General features: G+C 45.5%; 1 protein-coding gene across 18 annotated transcripts in view; it reads left to right on the top strand.

Moving 5' to 3' along the window:
- CDC123 (cell division cycle 123) overlaps window positions 1-16,885 on the top strand; it is a 54,500-nt gene that overhangs the window by 32,922 nt on the left and 4,693 nt on the right. For 13 of the 18 annotated variants that reach the window (XM_084811568.1, XM_084811575.1, XM_084811574.1 and 10 more), the window contains exon 11: window positions 1,958-1,986. In XM_084811568.1, coding sequence (XP_084667694.1) covers window positions 1,958-1,986 — 29 coding nt within the window. Of the gene's footprint in view, window positions 1-985; window positions 1,205-1,957; window positions 1,987-5,847; window positions 5,906-16,885 lie in introns of those variants that run through there. The other 5 variants (XR_014784538.1, XR_014784539.1, XR_014784537.1 and 2 more) reach the window with 3 other exon arrangements.

Raw genomic sequence — 16,885 nt, forward strand, 5'->3', positions numbered from 1 at the left:
TTCCAACCCCTTGATCACTCTGGTTGCCCTTTTCTGTATCTTTTTTTTAGTGCTATAATACCTTGTTAGGATGGAGCAACTACTGCTTTACATGGCCGCACCATAGATTTATAGAAAGGTGATGTGTGAAAGCCGCAAACTAAGGTGGATTCAGAAAGGAATTAGATAGCTTGTGCAGTAAGCCTGTTCTTCATTGACCAATTAGTGGAACCTCCAAGTACTGAAGCAGAGTACCTGTGAGTTCCAGCTGCTGGGGACAAATTGGGAATGGCTGCCATGGCACCTTTGTGCCCCTGTTTGTGACATTCCAGAGACATCTGGGGCCACTGCTGGAAATGCTGGATGAGATAGACCTTGGCTTGCTCCAGCAGGGCAATACCGATGCTTGCAGAATGGACTTTGCATTTGCTAGTGTAAGTATACTAGCTTTCTCACAGTAGTTATTGCAGACAACTGAGGAGGGCATTTAATGGGTTTGGCAGGGCAGCCTGAGTGCCATTCGTAGAGAGCACCTCCACTTGCTGAAAAATAGCGTGTGGGGTGTATGAGAGCACCAAAGTCCTTTCTCTTTATCTCATCCTGCCCAACAGCTAGCGCACATTCTCGAATCTCTGCTGCTGGCTGAAGTGAGCGTGCTCTCTACAGGGCTGTTGCAATGTGTGTCGGTCAGATAGATTAGGGTGGGGGAAACAGTGCAGCAGACCGGAGTACTGGAGACCTTAACATTTCTGCATTGGATAAACTTTCCCCACCTCACCATACAGCAAAGTTCTTCTGGCTGCCAGGAAACATATTAATCGTTATTTCTGTTCCCCCATAGTTGAGAACCTCCTGACCTGACTTACTTCAATACCTCACTCTCCCAGTTGCTGGGGTGCCTGGCACTGAGCACTGGAATGGGGAAGGCTACAGAACAAATAACTCCCTAAAATCACAGTATCAGAGCGGCGCTAAACGCAGAATGAAATCTGTTTCTTTGATATAGGTAATACACACCCTCTGTCGTCAACAAAGAGTTGTTTCACACATGTACTGGTAAACCCGGGTTTGCCACCATTCTCAGCAGGGAGCTGCACGCCATCTGGCCTTCCCGACAGGTGTACCTTTGTGTGACACAAGTGTTTGCGGGCACAGGTGTGTAGCATTCCTACTTTGAAATGTACATCTAACGCGGACCTTTTAAATCGTCGTAGGTCACCTTCTTGCATTATCTGGCTGTGTAAGGGGCAAGGTGGCACACATCCTTCCTTTGCCACCAGGGTAACATGAGATGCCTCGGGCTACAAGGAAGGATCCCACTCTAAGTTGTCTTGACACTCTTGGGAAGAGGCAGAGACTGGTTCGTATGCCGAAAACCAGCCTTGGTTTGTCAACCATAGGTTGTTGATAGTGAAGCAGGAGTGAGCAGGCTGGCTCCCGGCTTCTCCTGCTGAGCTAAACAAACACTCCATCCCTGGGTTGATTATCATGATGTCCGAATCTGGAATGGGAGGCTGTTGGGGGAATTACAACCCAGACTTGTAACCCACAGTTTGTTCTTGGATTACAAGTCTGGGTTGTTCTTCCTCCAACAACCTCCAATTCCAGGTTCGGACGTCACGATACAGGAACAGAACATCCCTGGGTTGTTTAATTGGCAGGAGTGGTCAGTTGGGAGCCAGCTCATTCTCACTCATTCATTGCTGCCCAGGGTTTTTTAAACCCCGGAGAGCCATGACGTGCAGACTGGGCCAGAATATGCCTTCCTCCCATTTGGTTCAGGGCATCTTGCTTCCACAGCGCATGAAGGAGCTGCGCTTGCTGCCGGTGTAACCTAAGAAGGGCACCTTCCGTCTTCTGAAGGCCTCAAAACAGAAGGCGTGAAGCAGCTTTCAGTTTTTGCTTTGAGTTAGTTCTGTAAGCTCAATAAAGAAATTAACCTCTTCTCTTCCCCCCTCCTCCCCTCTTTTCTTTCCAGTTGTGTTTGATGTCTACAGGGACAGCATGGTAAGTGACCCTTTGGTCTGGAAGGTTGTTTTATTCCTGTTCTATAAAAAAGCTGATGCTTCCTAAGCGACTGGGTAGAAATATATTTTAGACCATTGTCTCTTCCTTGGCAAGACAATATTTCATTTCAATGAATTCTGTACTGTTCTTCCATAAAAATGAACTATCTTGGTGTACAATCATAAAGTCATCATGGTCCTATGCAGGGCGCCATCAGCAGCTGAATTTTTAAAGCCTCTTTCTAGCAAGTGTGAATAGCATAGCTGCGATCCAAAGTGCTGCTTCAGGTGCACCTAAGGATTTATGAGTGCCAAGTGGAATTTTTACTTTTTTTATTTGGACAGCACGTTATAGGCATATTTTTTAGACTTCCCCTCAGATTCAGAAGAGGTTTGCCATAAGCTGTAGAGAGATGGATAAGTCTTTAAGCGCCCTTGCGGATACAGAACTAATTGCATGCTGCTTTGAATACCAGCCAACATGTTTAAGGAATTGACCCTGAACTGTTTCATCTGCAACAGAAGAAAATTATTATTATTTATTACATTTCTATACCACCCCATAGCTGAAGCTCTCTGGGTGGTTTACAAAGGCTAAAAACATTAAAAATACAATATGCAAAATTTAACAACATAAAAACCACACAGACAGTATACACAGAGACAACATGCATCTAAAAACAACTTTGAGCTATCAGCTAGTAGCAATGTATAAGTAGCACACAAATAAAGAATATGACCTCTTTGTTAACAGGTGGACAAAAATAAAAATACAGATTCTCTGATCAAAACTGCTGTCAGATGTCAGTGAGTGCAAGACAGTCTTAGCCTCCTTAATGATTATCTTATTTGTTGGGTGAAGAGATATATAGTTATTGGAAATAGCTGTTCTAAGCTTTCAGTTACAAAGCTTGAATCATAGCCCAAAATTAAAACTAGATGACTCAAATTTAGGGACAGTTTATATAGCTAGCAAAATAGTGTGGTGGATGAGTTCAGATTGCAGGGGTGTGTATGTGTGTGTGTGAGTGAGAGAGAGAGAGCATGTTTGCTTGCTTTATCCTGCACACAGACTCCTGCACATACAGCACATCACAGAGACTTCTAGGCTGAACCTGTGTACCTGGCCACGTTTGGTTTTTATGTGCCTAGAGTTTGGGTAGGACATGGGGAAGAGAAGCATTCAAACATGCATCCCTGCTATCTGCAGTACAGAATTATTTGTGCAGAGGTTCTGCTGAAGGTGTAAATTGGCCCTGAGTCACACTATCAGTTTGTCCACAGTCACGCTGAAGAAGAAAAATATTGGAGGCAAAGGGTTTGCTCAACTCTCCTCACTCACACACCCAGCCTCCTAAAAAGATAAATAGAATGTTGATGGTCTCTGGTCGGTTGGTGCCAGTAGAGTCACTGTCTCATGCCTCATATTCCTTATCACTCAGTGTTGCTGAACATAACTAAAGTATTTAGAACTCGGCTGGGCAACTTTCCAAGCCCAATTCAAAGTGCTGGTTTTGACCTTTAAAGCCTTAAACAGTTTGGGACCAAATTACTTGAAGGACCGCCTACACCCATATCAGCCTGCCTGCACTTTAAGATCAGAAAGAGAGGCCCTTATCATTTGCCCACGCGTGAGAGCAGTCAGGTGGGTGAACACATGTGAGAGGGCCTTCTCTGCAGTGGCCCCACACCTTTGGAACAAGCTGCCATCGGAGGTCTGCCATGCTCCCTCATTGCAGGCTTTTAAGAAGGCCTTGCAAACATATTATTTTACTTCTCTTGATATGACTGCTATTGTTGCTGTTGCTGCTGTTAACATTGTTGCTGGTTTTATTGTTGGCTTTTATTGTTGTTTTTATTGTTTTTATATTTTATCACTTTTACTATTTTAACTGTTTTTATGTATTTTATTGCTGTTAGCTGCCTTGGGAAAGCTTCTGCCCTGAAAAGCAGCCAAGAAATATTTTAAAGAAATAAACAAACTTTGGAACATCCAGAGGTCATTTTCACTGCCTGGAACCCCCCACCCGGGGCGGCACACCTTCCCCCCCAGCACCTAAAAAACAAATTTAAATTAAAAATGGCATTGTTTATATTGGGCCAAGCAAATGTTTTATTCAGTTAGACAATTTTTGTGTGAATTACTGGTGCTTAAATAGTAAAGACTATCTGAAATTGGTCAATTGTTGCATGGCAACTTCAGCTGTAGGTTCGGTGGAAGGCTTCCGCCTTAGCAATCATTCACCTGTTAATATCTCTTGCGGTCCGTTGCTTTCTCTTACAATGCCTGCAGAGGTCTGAAAGAGCAAGGGCCTGACAACCGATTATTGTAAAAATTGCTGGACTTTTATCTTAGGCAGAAACCTGCCTCAAGCTGCCACTGAATCTGAGTGCTTTGCAGGCTGTAATACCATTATCCCCTGAAAAGACAATTCTTAAACATATGAACTGCAGATCATATAGGGAGGCTGCATTGCTGTGGACTCTACAGTGTAGGGGAATGAAGGAATTCTCTTTCACATCCAAAGCAAGATTTCTGCTTCATCCTTCTCAGTAATATCTTGCTGAAACTTGTTTGCTGCCTTATTTGGGGATTGGGACAATAATGATACGAGTGCATAATACTTTCTCAAGGCAAATCTCTACCTGTATGGTAGGCCAGCATTATTGCTCCCATATTGTATAATGTGCTAAGTCTGAGAGTGTGGCCACCTAGTGAGATCTATGGCTAAGGTGAAAGTTGAACTTGGGACTTTCTAGCTCACACTCTTCGCTACTACACCATGCCAGGTCTTACTGCTGCAGTCTGTTGAACATGGCCAGAAAGGTTGTGTATTTTAGGCATTCTACAGTTAGTACTGCTATCAATGGAATCCAGTCTTGAGGCTTCCAGTTCCATTTTCCTAAAAAATCCACATCTACTGGGTTCATGTGTAGCTCCAAGATGTATCTTTTCTCTTTTAAATTGGATTTTAGCTTTGGATGCCTTGACCAGAAAAAGAGAGTTGGGCAAATGGAAACTTTATATAATAGCATTTTCAACATTCCTTGGTCTAATGAGAAGTAACACTACACTTGCTGTGTGTCTTTTTCTTCTTCATCCCCATTCAGATTGAGGCTCATTTGGTATGGGAGTGAAGTATGCTTTCAGCTAGTATTTTGTTTGTGATAAAAGCACGATATAAGCTTAGTGTGTCAAATTTCTAAAAGCCTTGTTTAAGTGATGCAGATGACTATTTGCTTATACTGACTGGACGTGTTCACATGATCACAGAGAGGGAAATATACTATGGTGGCTTATTTCCTCTCCTGCGCATGCCAGGGGAATTTGCATAATTACCCTTGCTGGCACTGCTTGCCATATCATGCGAACCCAGCAGGGATGGCTTGTTGCTGTGGTTACAGCCACCTAAGAACCTTACAACACCACCGTGGCTTATATCCCCCCTGTGATTGTGCGAACCCGCTCTATGTGTCTAATACCAAAGCTGCTTTTATTTGGACAGAAACAACAACAATAGTTGTGATATATGCAGTGACTTAATATGCAGGTCTCCTGTGCATGCTGTATCACTTGATTGCATTGTACACAAGGTGGTGATTAATAATGGCTCTTGCATACATGCACGCCTCCAGTCAGTTCTGCAGTCTGGTCCAGTTCCATGCGTGAGGGATGTCTCTGTGAATGATGGGCGGTAGCAGTGAAAGTCACCAGGAGCAGACTTAGAATCAACTTGGTGCATAATGCACCGTGTGTACAGGTGTGTTTTACTGTGATACACCTGCAGGGTGTGGGAAATGTCATCTGCTCAGAAAGCATTTTCTGAGAGCCACACTTGTGGATAAATGCTTTGTATTGCAGTGCTGGAAATCTGAGTCTGCAGCTGAGACCAGGGACTTGCTGGACTTGAATGGCAAAGGAAAGGGTTGTATATGCTAAACAAGAGAACTTCAAGGAACACAGCAGGACTTCTGGGACCTTTGTAGAAATTGTCAGCTAGATTCCTCGTCTTCCGCAACACCGACAGGCACTCAAGTGTAGTGTGTACTCTTTCTTTCACTCCTTCTTTGTCTCCCCCCCCCCCCTTTCATCTTCTCTTTCTTTCTTGTTGTCTTCCATTTCTGGGATAAAGGGTGGATGGGATGAGAACTGTGAAGATCTTGAAACTGAGATGTATTAGGAACTGTTGATAAAGATACCACAGTTGTTATATGTTGTGCAGCACCAACCTAGATTGGAGGGTTGGGGGGGGGGAGTTGCTGTCATCCGTAAGGATTGCATCTCCCTCACGAGGAAACCCATCCGTCCTAGCACCTGTTTTGAGGGTCTGTACGTTGTGTTGGGCCAAAGAGAAATAACAGGTATGCTGCTGGTGTACCGCTCACCCTGCTGCCCAGCAGTCTCCCTGCCTGAGCTGGCTGAGATGGTCTCAGAGGTGGTGTTGGAGAACCCTAGGACAGTGGTTCTGAGGGACTTCAACATCCACGCTGAAGCTATCCTGACAGGACCTTCTCAGGACTTCATGGCAACCATGGGGCTGTCTCAGTACATCACTGGCCTGACACATATGGCAGGACATACCCTGGACCTGGTTTTTGCTGTTGGGCGGATGAGGGATGATCGGGGCGGGGGGGGGGGGGAGTCAACAAATGTGTTGTCATGGTCAGATCATTTCCTTGTTAAGTTTGGATTGGTGGTAGCAGATCCTTCCTGCAGGCATGGGGAACCGATTAAGAAAGTCTGCCCCTGGAGACTTATGGAATCCGATGGATTCCTGAATGCTCTGGGGGATTTTCCGGCTATTAGGGCTGGTGATTCGGTTGAGGCCTTGGTCTCACTATGGAATGGTGAGATGGGAAGGGCCATCAATACAATCACTCCCAAGCACCCACTCCGGTGCTGTGGAGCCTGTAATTCACCTTGGTTTACAGAAGATCTATGGGCAATGAAACAGGCCGGATGACAGCTAGAGTGCAGGTGGCGCAGGTGTTGGAGCGAGGACGACCAGCAATTAGCAAAGACTCTTAATTGTGCCTATTATGTGGCAGTGAGGATGGCAAAAAAAAATCTTATTATACATCTATTATTTCATCCTTGAAATGTCGCCCAGCAGAATTGTTCCAAGTGGTGAAGGGCCTTTTGGGATCTTGCTCAGGCTCAGAGAAACTGGGAGTGGAACCCTCGGTCATCTGCTGTGATACATTTGCTAGGCACTTCGAGGAGAAAGTCACTCGTATTCACTCAGAACTTGATGCCACAGTTATCGCAGAGATTGGGGAGGTGTCCAGTGTTCCATCTGGTTGTGTTTTCTGGGATCAGCTTCAGTTGTTCCAGCCTGATGATGCGGACAAGACGCTTGAATCAGTCCAGCCCACCACATGTAAGTTTGACCCTTGCCCATCTTGGCTTAAACGATCTAGCAGGAGTGGATTGGTTGGGTGGGTCCAGGGAGTGGTAAATGCTTCACTCCATCAGGGGGTGGTTCCTGCTGCCTTGAAAGAGGCTGTAGTGTACCCTCTCCTGAAGAGGCCCTCCCTGTACCCAGAGGTGTGTGAGAACTATCGCCCCATTGCTAATATCCCCTTTTGGGGCAAGGTGCATGAGCATGTGGTGGCTGGGCAGCTTCAGACGTTCTTGGAGGAAACTGATTATCTGGACCCATTTTAGTCTGGTTTCAGGCCAGGGTATGGCACTGAAACAGCCTTGGTTGCTCGGACTGACGACCTACTCTGGGTGAAAGACAAGGGGAGTGCTACCCTGTTGATCTTCCTGGATCTGTCAGCGGCTTTTGATACCATTGATCATGGTGTCTTACTGGACTGGCTCTGCAGGATGGGAGTTGGGGGCACTGTGCTACAGTTGTTCCATTCCTACCTGCAGGGCTGATTCCAGAGAGTGGTATTGGGAGATTCCTGTTCTACCCCATGGCTGTGGGGTGCCACAGGGTTCTATTCTATCCCCCATGCTGTTCAACATCTATATGAAGCTGTTAGGAGAGGTCATTAGGCATTTGGGGGTGGGGTGTCACCAGTATGCTGATGATACTTAGTGCTATTGGTTCTTGTCGTCGGAGTCAGCTGAGGCAGTGAAAGTGCTGGACCAGTGTCTGGATGCTATAATGGGCTGGATGAGGGCCAGTAAACTGGAGCTGAATCCTGACAAGACGGAAGCTCTGTGGATTGGTGGTTCCCAAGTCCGGGAATTGGGTAAGCGACCTGTCCTGGATGGGGTTGCACTCCCCCTGAAGGAGCAGGTGTGTAGCTTGGGAGCACTCCTAGATCCATCCCTGTCTCTGGAGGGATGGCCCGGCATGGCCCGGCGTACTTGGAGCCATCTTCAGCTGATCCGCCAGCTATGGCCTTTCCTGGACAGGGATAACCTAGCCACAGTAGTACACATGCTGGTAACTTCCTGATTAGACTATTGCAACGCACTTTATGTGGGGCTGCCCTTGAAGACGACTCGGAAGTTGCAGCTAGTGCAAAAAGCAGCAGCTAGACTGCTGACCGGAACACCTCATAAGAATCATATAACACCAGTTCTAAAGGAGTTGCAGTGGCTGCCAATATGCTTCCGGTCAGAATTCAAGGTTTTGGTGATGACATTTAAAGCCCTAAGCGGCTTGGGACCTTGATATTTGAGGGAGTGCCTCTCCCTATATATGCCTGCCCGAGAACTGAGATCTGTTGGAAGGGTCCTCCTCTGCGTCCCACCAGTACAAGATATACCCTATGGTGGGACGTGGGAGAGGGCCTTCTGCGCTGCGGCACCCTGGTTGTGGAATGCCCTCTCCTTGGAGGCCCATTGGCGCAGACATTGGTCTCGTTTCGGCACCAAATAAAACATGGCTTTTTACCAAAGCCTTTGAGGGCTAAATGAATGCCCTTAGCACGTTGTTTTAACGGTTTTATTGTTTTAGAATTTAACTGATATTAGCTTGTTTAATAGTTGAATATGTTTTTAGGTGTTTAAATTATTTATTGTTTTATACAGTTTAAATTTATGTTATCTGTACACCGCCCTGAGATCTTAATGATATAGGGCGGGATAAATGTATGTATGTATGTATGTATGAATGAATGAATATGTTGATGCTTAATCTTGCTGAAGTGCCATTTGATAAAATAATGTTTAAAACCCCGAATAACCAAAAAGCAGCCCATGGCTACAGTTTATGCCACTCACCTTTTAAACTGAATCAGACAATCTCACATTAATGTGTCAAGTGTAAGAGAACTGTCTGTATAGTTTGGTGTCTCTACCTCAGCCTTCCCCAACATGGTGCCCTTCTGATGTGTTGGACTACATCTCCCACCATCTCCAGCCAGTATAGGTTGGAGAAGGCTGCTCTGGCTTATACTAAGCATTTCTACTAATGCTAGGTAATAATCTCTGGCAAGCGTATTCCATTGAAATCAGTGGTTTTTACTTTGAAGTAACTGTATTTAGGATTGGCCGATAAATGTCTGAAGTCTACCTTAGCACTAGAAAGATGGGATATGGCAAATAGGGCTCCATGAAGAGGCTTTCAGAGAAACCTTTCAACCATGTGCATGTTTGGTCTGAGGTGAAATAAGAAGTTTGCACAGACAGGCATTGAAAGTAGTTGTGTAGATGAATCCTTAATGGAAGGCTGTCCTTTAACAGGAAGAATCTTATATACTAGCTCAAAAATGCTGGCTATTAACAATGTTGTGTTGTCAGAAGAGGGCAGGAAAATGTACTTAAACTCCCTAAATGTGTTGGAACCCTAATATTTACTTGTACTTTTTATCGTCATTAATAGGTGGTTAGAGAGAGCTAGCAGTAGAAACCTGCTATTAGCTTTCTCATTTTTCTTCGTAGTCTCTGTGCATCACACATATGGGCTCTGCACTTGCGCGGAGCCTCAATTCGGAAAAGTTCTAAACCCTCCCCCACCATCCCACCACGCATGCTCTAGCGGGTTCCTGCCTAATCCCTCAGTTCTTCATCAACCGCCATTCTGGCAGCACTCAACTGAATGGACGTCTCGTTTTTTTGACCTAGTTGAGGACATTTGTGTTTTATTCTTACTTACTTTCTCTTTTACAGTTTTTTCAAGCATTCTGGTTTCTCTTTATTTTTTTTATTTTATTCGGAATCCTTTGCGAACTTTCTGATCGCGTAACACTTTTGGGCGTATGGCCATGAAGGCCCCGTTTAGGAAGTGTATCCATTGTGGGAGCGAACTTCCCTCCACAGACAGGCACTCCTTATGCTTATTTGACTTAGGGGAACTGTATATTGTAGAGGCTTGCCACCATTGCATGTCCTTTACTAAAAACTGTGTAAAAAGCTTGTAAAAACTGTGCTGACAGGCTTAGAGCATTTTTGTGGGGAAAAGCTCTTAAGGCAGAAGACACCCCAAAAGCACAGATGGAACCTCCTTCAACTCATGTGAAGGACAAATCTCAGTCAGCGGGTAAAGCTCCTCGGACTGCTGTAAAGACAAAGTCGGGGGATTGCCAGTGAAGTCAGCTCTGGCTCTAACCATGGGCTGTGTGGAGCCCCCTAACTCCGGGTCGCTCAAAGAGGCTTCCCTGGCAAAGAAGCTTTCCAAGAAAGCGTGGATGCCTAGATCCATGGAGGTGAAGAAGAAGAAGAAGAAGAAGAAGAAGAGGAGGAGGAGGAGGAGGAGGAGGAGGAGGAGGAGGAGGGAATCAGAAAAAGTGGTATCTTCTCTACCCCAAATTCCGCCATCAGTACCAACACCCATTCCTCTTTTAAACTCACTGATCCTGATGAGAGTCGAGACCTCGGTATCGACATCGATACCGATACTGGTGGCCTCAGCGTCGGAGGGCGAGATAGGAGATTCAACACCCACTAGACAGCACAAACAAGGGGACATGGTACCAGGGGAATGAGATACCCAGCATCACTATTCACCACAATCTTCTTACTCGTGCCAGGATGGATGGGCACCAGACGTTCGATTCCCCTGCATTGGGATAGATCCAGGTCTCCTCACTCTGAGTGGGATAGAGGATCTGAATGGTTGCTGTCGCCAAGGCATCTGTGAATGGGAGGACTGGAGTTAACATTGCCCTTACGACTATTATGGTCCTTATGATTACCCAGGACCTCAGTACCAGCACAACTTCGCAGCTCCCTCATCTCGGCCTCCTCCAAGGGAACACTTTATGCTTCCACCTCTGCTTTCGAGAGAACCTCTGCCTTCGCTTTCTCCAAGAGCGGTGCCAAGTCAGGTATATCCCTCACCTTGACGGCTGGTACCGAGAACTCTGGAGCCAGTGAACATAGTGGAGCCAAGACCCCTGTTGCCACTTCTCCTGCCATTGCCTCAACAGGTCATCAAACCTGATCAGAGGTGGGATTCTTCACTCTTGGCAGCAGAAGACTATCAATCTGATTCTGCCTCCATGTCTTCTGCGGCCTCATCAGTTTCATCTCCTGAAGAGGCAGTGGGCTCTCATGATCCGTCATACCCCTCGGAGGATATGGGTCATTTCTCCGAACAGATCTTAAGGATGGCGCAATCCCATGGCCTCAAAATTCAACAACCAGTTGAAAGACGCAAAGATCCAGTTTTTGACATCATACACACTGCTGTGACTGCACCAGTGGCAATTTCGTTTCTGCCAACTCTGCTCTAGACTGCGCAACAATCCTAGAAAGCCCTTCCTTAATGACACCCACCTCCAAATGGCTGGAGAGCATGTATAGGGTCCAGGAGAATGATGCAGGATTTCTGTTTACTCACCCTCTGCTGAACTCAGTGATGGTTGAGTCTTCACAAGGAAGATTGCAGAGGATCCATTCTTCCCCTGTAGATAAAGAGGGCAGAAGATGAGATTTGATGGGTCATTGGATTTATTCATCTGCCTCATTCAGACTCCAAGTCAACAGCTACCGAGCTACAATGGCTTGGTACCAGCTTTTTTTATGGGAGAAGATTGGCTCCCTTTGTGATTACCTCCCTGATGATCAACAGGAGTTAGCTCATGTGTTTCAGGCAGAAGCTACTAAATTAGCGTGACAACAAATAAATACTGCTTGTCACCAGGCAGATTGTAACGCCAAAGCGATAGTTGGAGCCATAGCCCTCCGGAGACATGCCTGGCTGAAATCAGCTGGACTTACACAGGAGACACGCTCCTGCATAGAGGCCCTTCTGTTAGATGGTAAAGGATTATTTAGCTGTAAGACTGATGAGGCAATGGACACCATCTAGAAGGCCAAAACAACTGCGCGGAAGATGGGTATTTCCCAGGCTCAGCCAGCCTTTAAACAATGCCGTGGTACCAACAGCAGAGTTTTCAACTCTCCAGGCCCCAGACTGATCGCCAGTCACACCAACGGCCCCCACAGCAGCAAAAGCAGCAATTTTTTACTTTGTCCAGTCGAAATGCTTCAGCTTTAGAAGTTTCCCGAATCGAAGCTCCACGCAGGCACAGAGCCCATATGTGTGAATGCACAGATGACCACTCGAAGAACTCTAGCTACAGGTAAGCAACCTGACTTTTCTGTGTGCTCTTACAGAGCAAAGGTGTTCATGGTTCATGTTGCAAAACCGTTGTTGGACCTTGATGAGTTAATATTTGTTTTTCTGAGCCATGGTTCACAGTCACCAAGGGATTTTTCACTCATTTAGAATATGTTAAGGGATGGCCGAAAACCCTGACATTGGGACTGCAGAACTTCCATGCGCATTCAGCATCTCCACAAGTAATCTTTGGTATCAGAGCTTCCTTCTGTTGGAGAAGATCACTTGTAACCCATGTGTAGCCTCCGATGCTCTATTCATAGAATCATAGAATCATAGAATAGTAGGGTTGGAAGGGGCCTACAAGGCCATCGAGTCCAACCCCCTGCTCAATGCAGGAATCCAAGTCAGAGCATCCCTGACAAATGGCTGTCCAGCCTCGTCTTGAAGGCCTCCAGTGTGGGAGAGCCCACCACCTCCCCAGGTAATTGGTTCCATTGCCATATTGCTCTGACACTCAGGAAGTTTTTCCTGATGTTCAGTCGGAATCTGGCTTCCTGTAACTTGAGCCCATTATTCCGTGTCCTGCACTCTGGGATGATCAAGAAGAGATCCCGGCCTTCTTCTCTGTGACAACCTTTCAAGTACTTGAAGAGTGCTATCATATCTCCCCTCAGTCTTCTCTTCTCAAGGCTAAACATGCCCAGTTCTTTCAGTCTCTCTTCATAGGGCTTTGTTTCCAGTCCCCTGATCATCTTTGTTGCCCTCCTTTGAACCCTCTCCAGCTTGTCTGCATCCTTCTTAAAGTGTGGTGCCCAGAACTGGACACAGTACTCCAGATGAGGCCTAACCAGTGCTGAGTAGAGGGGAACTAGTACTTCCCGGGATTTGGAAGCGATGCTTCTATGAATTCAGCCCAAAATAGCATTTGCCTTTTTTGCAGCCACATCACATTGTTGGCTCATATTCAGCTTGTGATCGACGACAATTCCAAGATCCTTCTCGCTCGTAGTGTGGTTGAGCCACGTATCCCCCATCTTGTAACTGTGCATTTGGTTTCTTTTTCCTAGGTGCAGAACTTGGCATTTGTCCCTATTAAATGCCATTCTGTTGTTTTCTGCCCAGCACTCCAGTCTATCCAGATCACTTTGAATTTTGTTTCTGTCTTCCAAAGTATTAGCTATCCCTCCCAATTTTGTGTCATCTGCAAATTTGATCAGCATTCCCTGCACCTCCTCCTCCAAGTCATTAATAAAAATATTGAAGAGCACTGGGCCCAGGACTGAGCCCTGCGGTACCCCACTCGTTACCTCTCCCCAGCTTGAGAAGGTCCCATTGATAAGCACTCTTTGAGTCCGATTCTGTAGCCAACTGTGGATCCACATGATCATTGTTTCATCTAGCCCACTTCGAGCTAGTTTGCTCATCAGGATATCATGGGGCACTTTGTCGAAAGCTTTGCTGAAGTCGAGGTATATGATGTCTACAGCATTCCCACGGTCTACAAGGGAGGTGACTTGATCAAAAAATGAGATCAGATTTGTCTGGCAGGACTTGTTTTTGACAAATCCATGTTGGCTTCGAGTAATCACTGCATTGTTGTCAAGGTGCTTCCAGATGGATTGCTTTATGATCTGCTCCAGAATTTTCCCAGGGATTGATGTCAGACTGACTGGTCTGTAGTTCCCAGGTTCCTCCTTTTTACCCTTTTTGAAGATAGGGACAACGTTAGCCCTCCTCCAGTCATCTGGCACTTCCCCGGTCCTCCATGATTTCTCAAAGAGAATAGACAGCGGTTCTGAGACTTCTTCTGCCAGTTCCTTTATGACTCTAGGATGCAGTTCATCTGGCCCTGGAGATTTGAACTCATTCAAAGTAATGAGGTGTTCCTTGACCATATGCCTATCGCTCTCAAGCTGCAATCCTGCCCCTTCAGCCTGTACTTCACCTTTGCCAGGGGGGTCATAGACCCTCTTTTGGGAGAAGACTGAGCCAAAGTAGGAATTGAGCACCTCTGCCTTTTCTTTGTCCTCTGTTATCATTTTGCCATCCTTATTTAATAGCTGAACAACCATTTCTTTCCTCTGCCTTTTACTATGCACGTAGCTGAAGAAAGCCTTTTTGTTGTTTTTAGCATCCCTCGCTAACCTCACCTCGTTCTCCGCTTTAGCCTTCCTGACGCCATCCCTGCAATTCTGTGCTACCTGCCTGTACTCTTCCTTTGTTACTTGGCCTTCTTTCCACTTCCTATATGTGTCCTTTTTTGTTTTCAGGTCATCCCTAAGCTTTTTGTGAAGCCACATTGGCTTCTTCTGTTGTCTTCCACCTTTTCTTCTTGTTGGAATTGTTTGTGATTGTGCCTTGAGAATTTCCTTTTTTAAAAGTTCCCACCCATCTTGGACTCCTTTTCTCGCTAGCACTGCTTGCCATGGGACCTTACTGATCATTGTTCTGAGTTTATTAAAATCAGCTTTCCTAAAATCCAGGGTACGCGTTTGAGTACACTCGGCTTTTGCTTCCCTTAGAACCAAGAACTCAAGTACAACATGGTCGCTTTCCCCCAGAGTTCCTGTAACTGCTACTTTATCCACTAAGTCATCTCTGTTGGTTAGGATCAAGTCAAGGATAGCCGATCCTCTAGTTCCTTCCTCTACTTTCTGTAGGAGGAAGTTATCTGCCACACAAGTCAGGAATTTCCTGGAGGGGCCATGTTTTGCAGAATTTGTCTCCCAACAAATATCGGGGAAATTGAAGTCCCCCATTACTACTACATCATGCTTCCTTAAAACATTGGCTATTTGCTTTTCAAAAGTTTCATCCTTGTCTTCTCCTTGATTGGGTGGCCGGTAGTAGACTCCGACCACCAGGTTCCTTTTATTCTTTGCTCCATTTATTTCAACCCAGATGCTCTCGATGGGGCTACCAAGCTCCTCCTCCTGTATTTCTGTGCAGAGATATGTATTTTTCACATACAGTGCAACCCCGCCTCCCTTTCTGTTCCTCCTGTTCTTTTTGAACAAGTTATATCCTTCAACTGCTGTATTCCAGTCATGAGAGTCATCCCACCAAGTCTCAGTTATACCTATCAGGTCATAATTTCCCTCTTGTATTAAGAGTTCAAGTTCGTTCTGTTTGTTTCCCATACTCTGGGTATTAGTATATAGACATCGAAGACCATGTGCTTCATAGTCTGGCTTTCTTCCTACCTGTGTCTGAAGACTATTATTGGGCGCTATCAGAGCTGTTCTCTCCATTGCAGTGCATGCGCCTACGTCCATTGTTACCCCCAACATTACATCTCCCTTCCCCGTAGGATTCAGTTTAAAGCCCTCCTGATGAAGTTCTTCATGCTGTGGCCAAACACATTCTTCCCAGCCTTTGTGAGGTGCAACCCATCCCATATTGTGTGACTGCAACCTCTTAGAACCCTGAGAATCCAAGCTTTCATTGAAAAGATGGAAATTTGCAGCCCTGGTAGCAGCAGAGATACGTTTGAATGGTGCATATAGGCAAACAATTTGACCTGTTCATAAACACCTGCCTGTTCACATTCTAAATGGTGTAGAAATTTCCATGTCAAGGCTTCCAAAATGCTCTGGACAGACTGCATACATCTAAAATCATAGTTTAAAGGCTTTGCATTTCATAAAGCCATCAAATCTCAAGACCTTTCAAACCACAGCATGGACTCTGCTAGCTGCTCGTTCTTTATGTACCAGGTCATGTTGGTAGGAATCCAAGATGCAGACATTGCCTGGTGTCTTTAACAGGGTGTGGCCTACATTAGCAAAGGGCACGAAAGAGTGTTGGATATGCTTGGAAAAACTGCACATAATTAGCGATAGGCGAACTTACCCCAATTGAATTTGTTATTTACTTGGAAAGTAATACATTTGTCCATGTGAATTCAGACGAGAGTTCTCCTTTAATACAAGATCTCATTCCATATATATGAGTTTTTCCTCATGCGCAATATGAAAGTGCATCTTGGGAGCTGTGCTTTGGAATTGTGTCATGCGTCACCATGTTATATGCCCCCTTCCTAATTGGTTGTTTTCGCATGGTTTGTCCTCCTCTCACAAGTCTTGGGAACTTTGATTAGGACTCCCCAAGTCTTAGGTCGTAAGAGGAAGCAGGCTACCGACGGTAAACAGTGTTTCCTAGATGCCATTAATTCTTAGTACTAACTATAATCTCTAGCTCTATACACAGTACGAAATCCAGTAGGAAATATAACAGCATCTCAAATCGTCATGAAATTCTGACATCTTGAACATGCGTTTCCAAGATCACCTAAAAAGTCTACACAGAAGAAAAGGGATTTTTGAACTTTGTGTACTTCTCCTAATTAATTCTGATGAAAGAAAATATCTCTGACAGGCCAAGCTTCTCTTGCATGCTCAGTGTTCATTCCAAAGAACACTGTAAAAT

The sequence above is a fragment of the Heloderma suspectum genome, chromosome 7 (assembly GCF_057233095.1).
Source record: "Heloderma suspectum isolate Gila_16-S chromosome 7, 16-S_ref, whole genome shotgun sequence".
NCBI classification, from domain to species: domain Eukaryota; kingdom Metazoa; phylum Chordata; class Lepidosauria; order Squamata; family Helodermatidae; genus Heloderma; species Heloderma suspectum.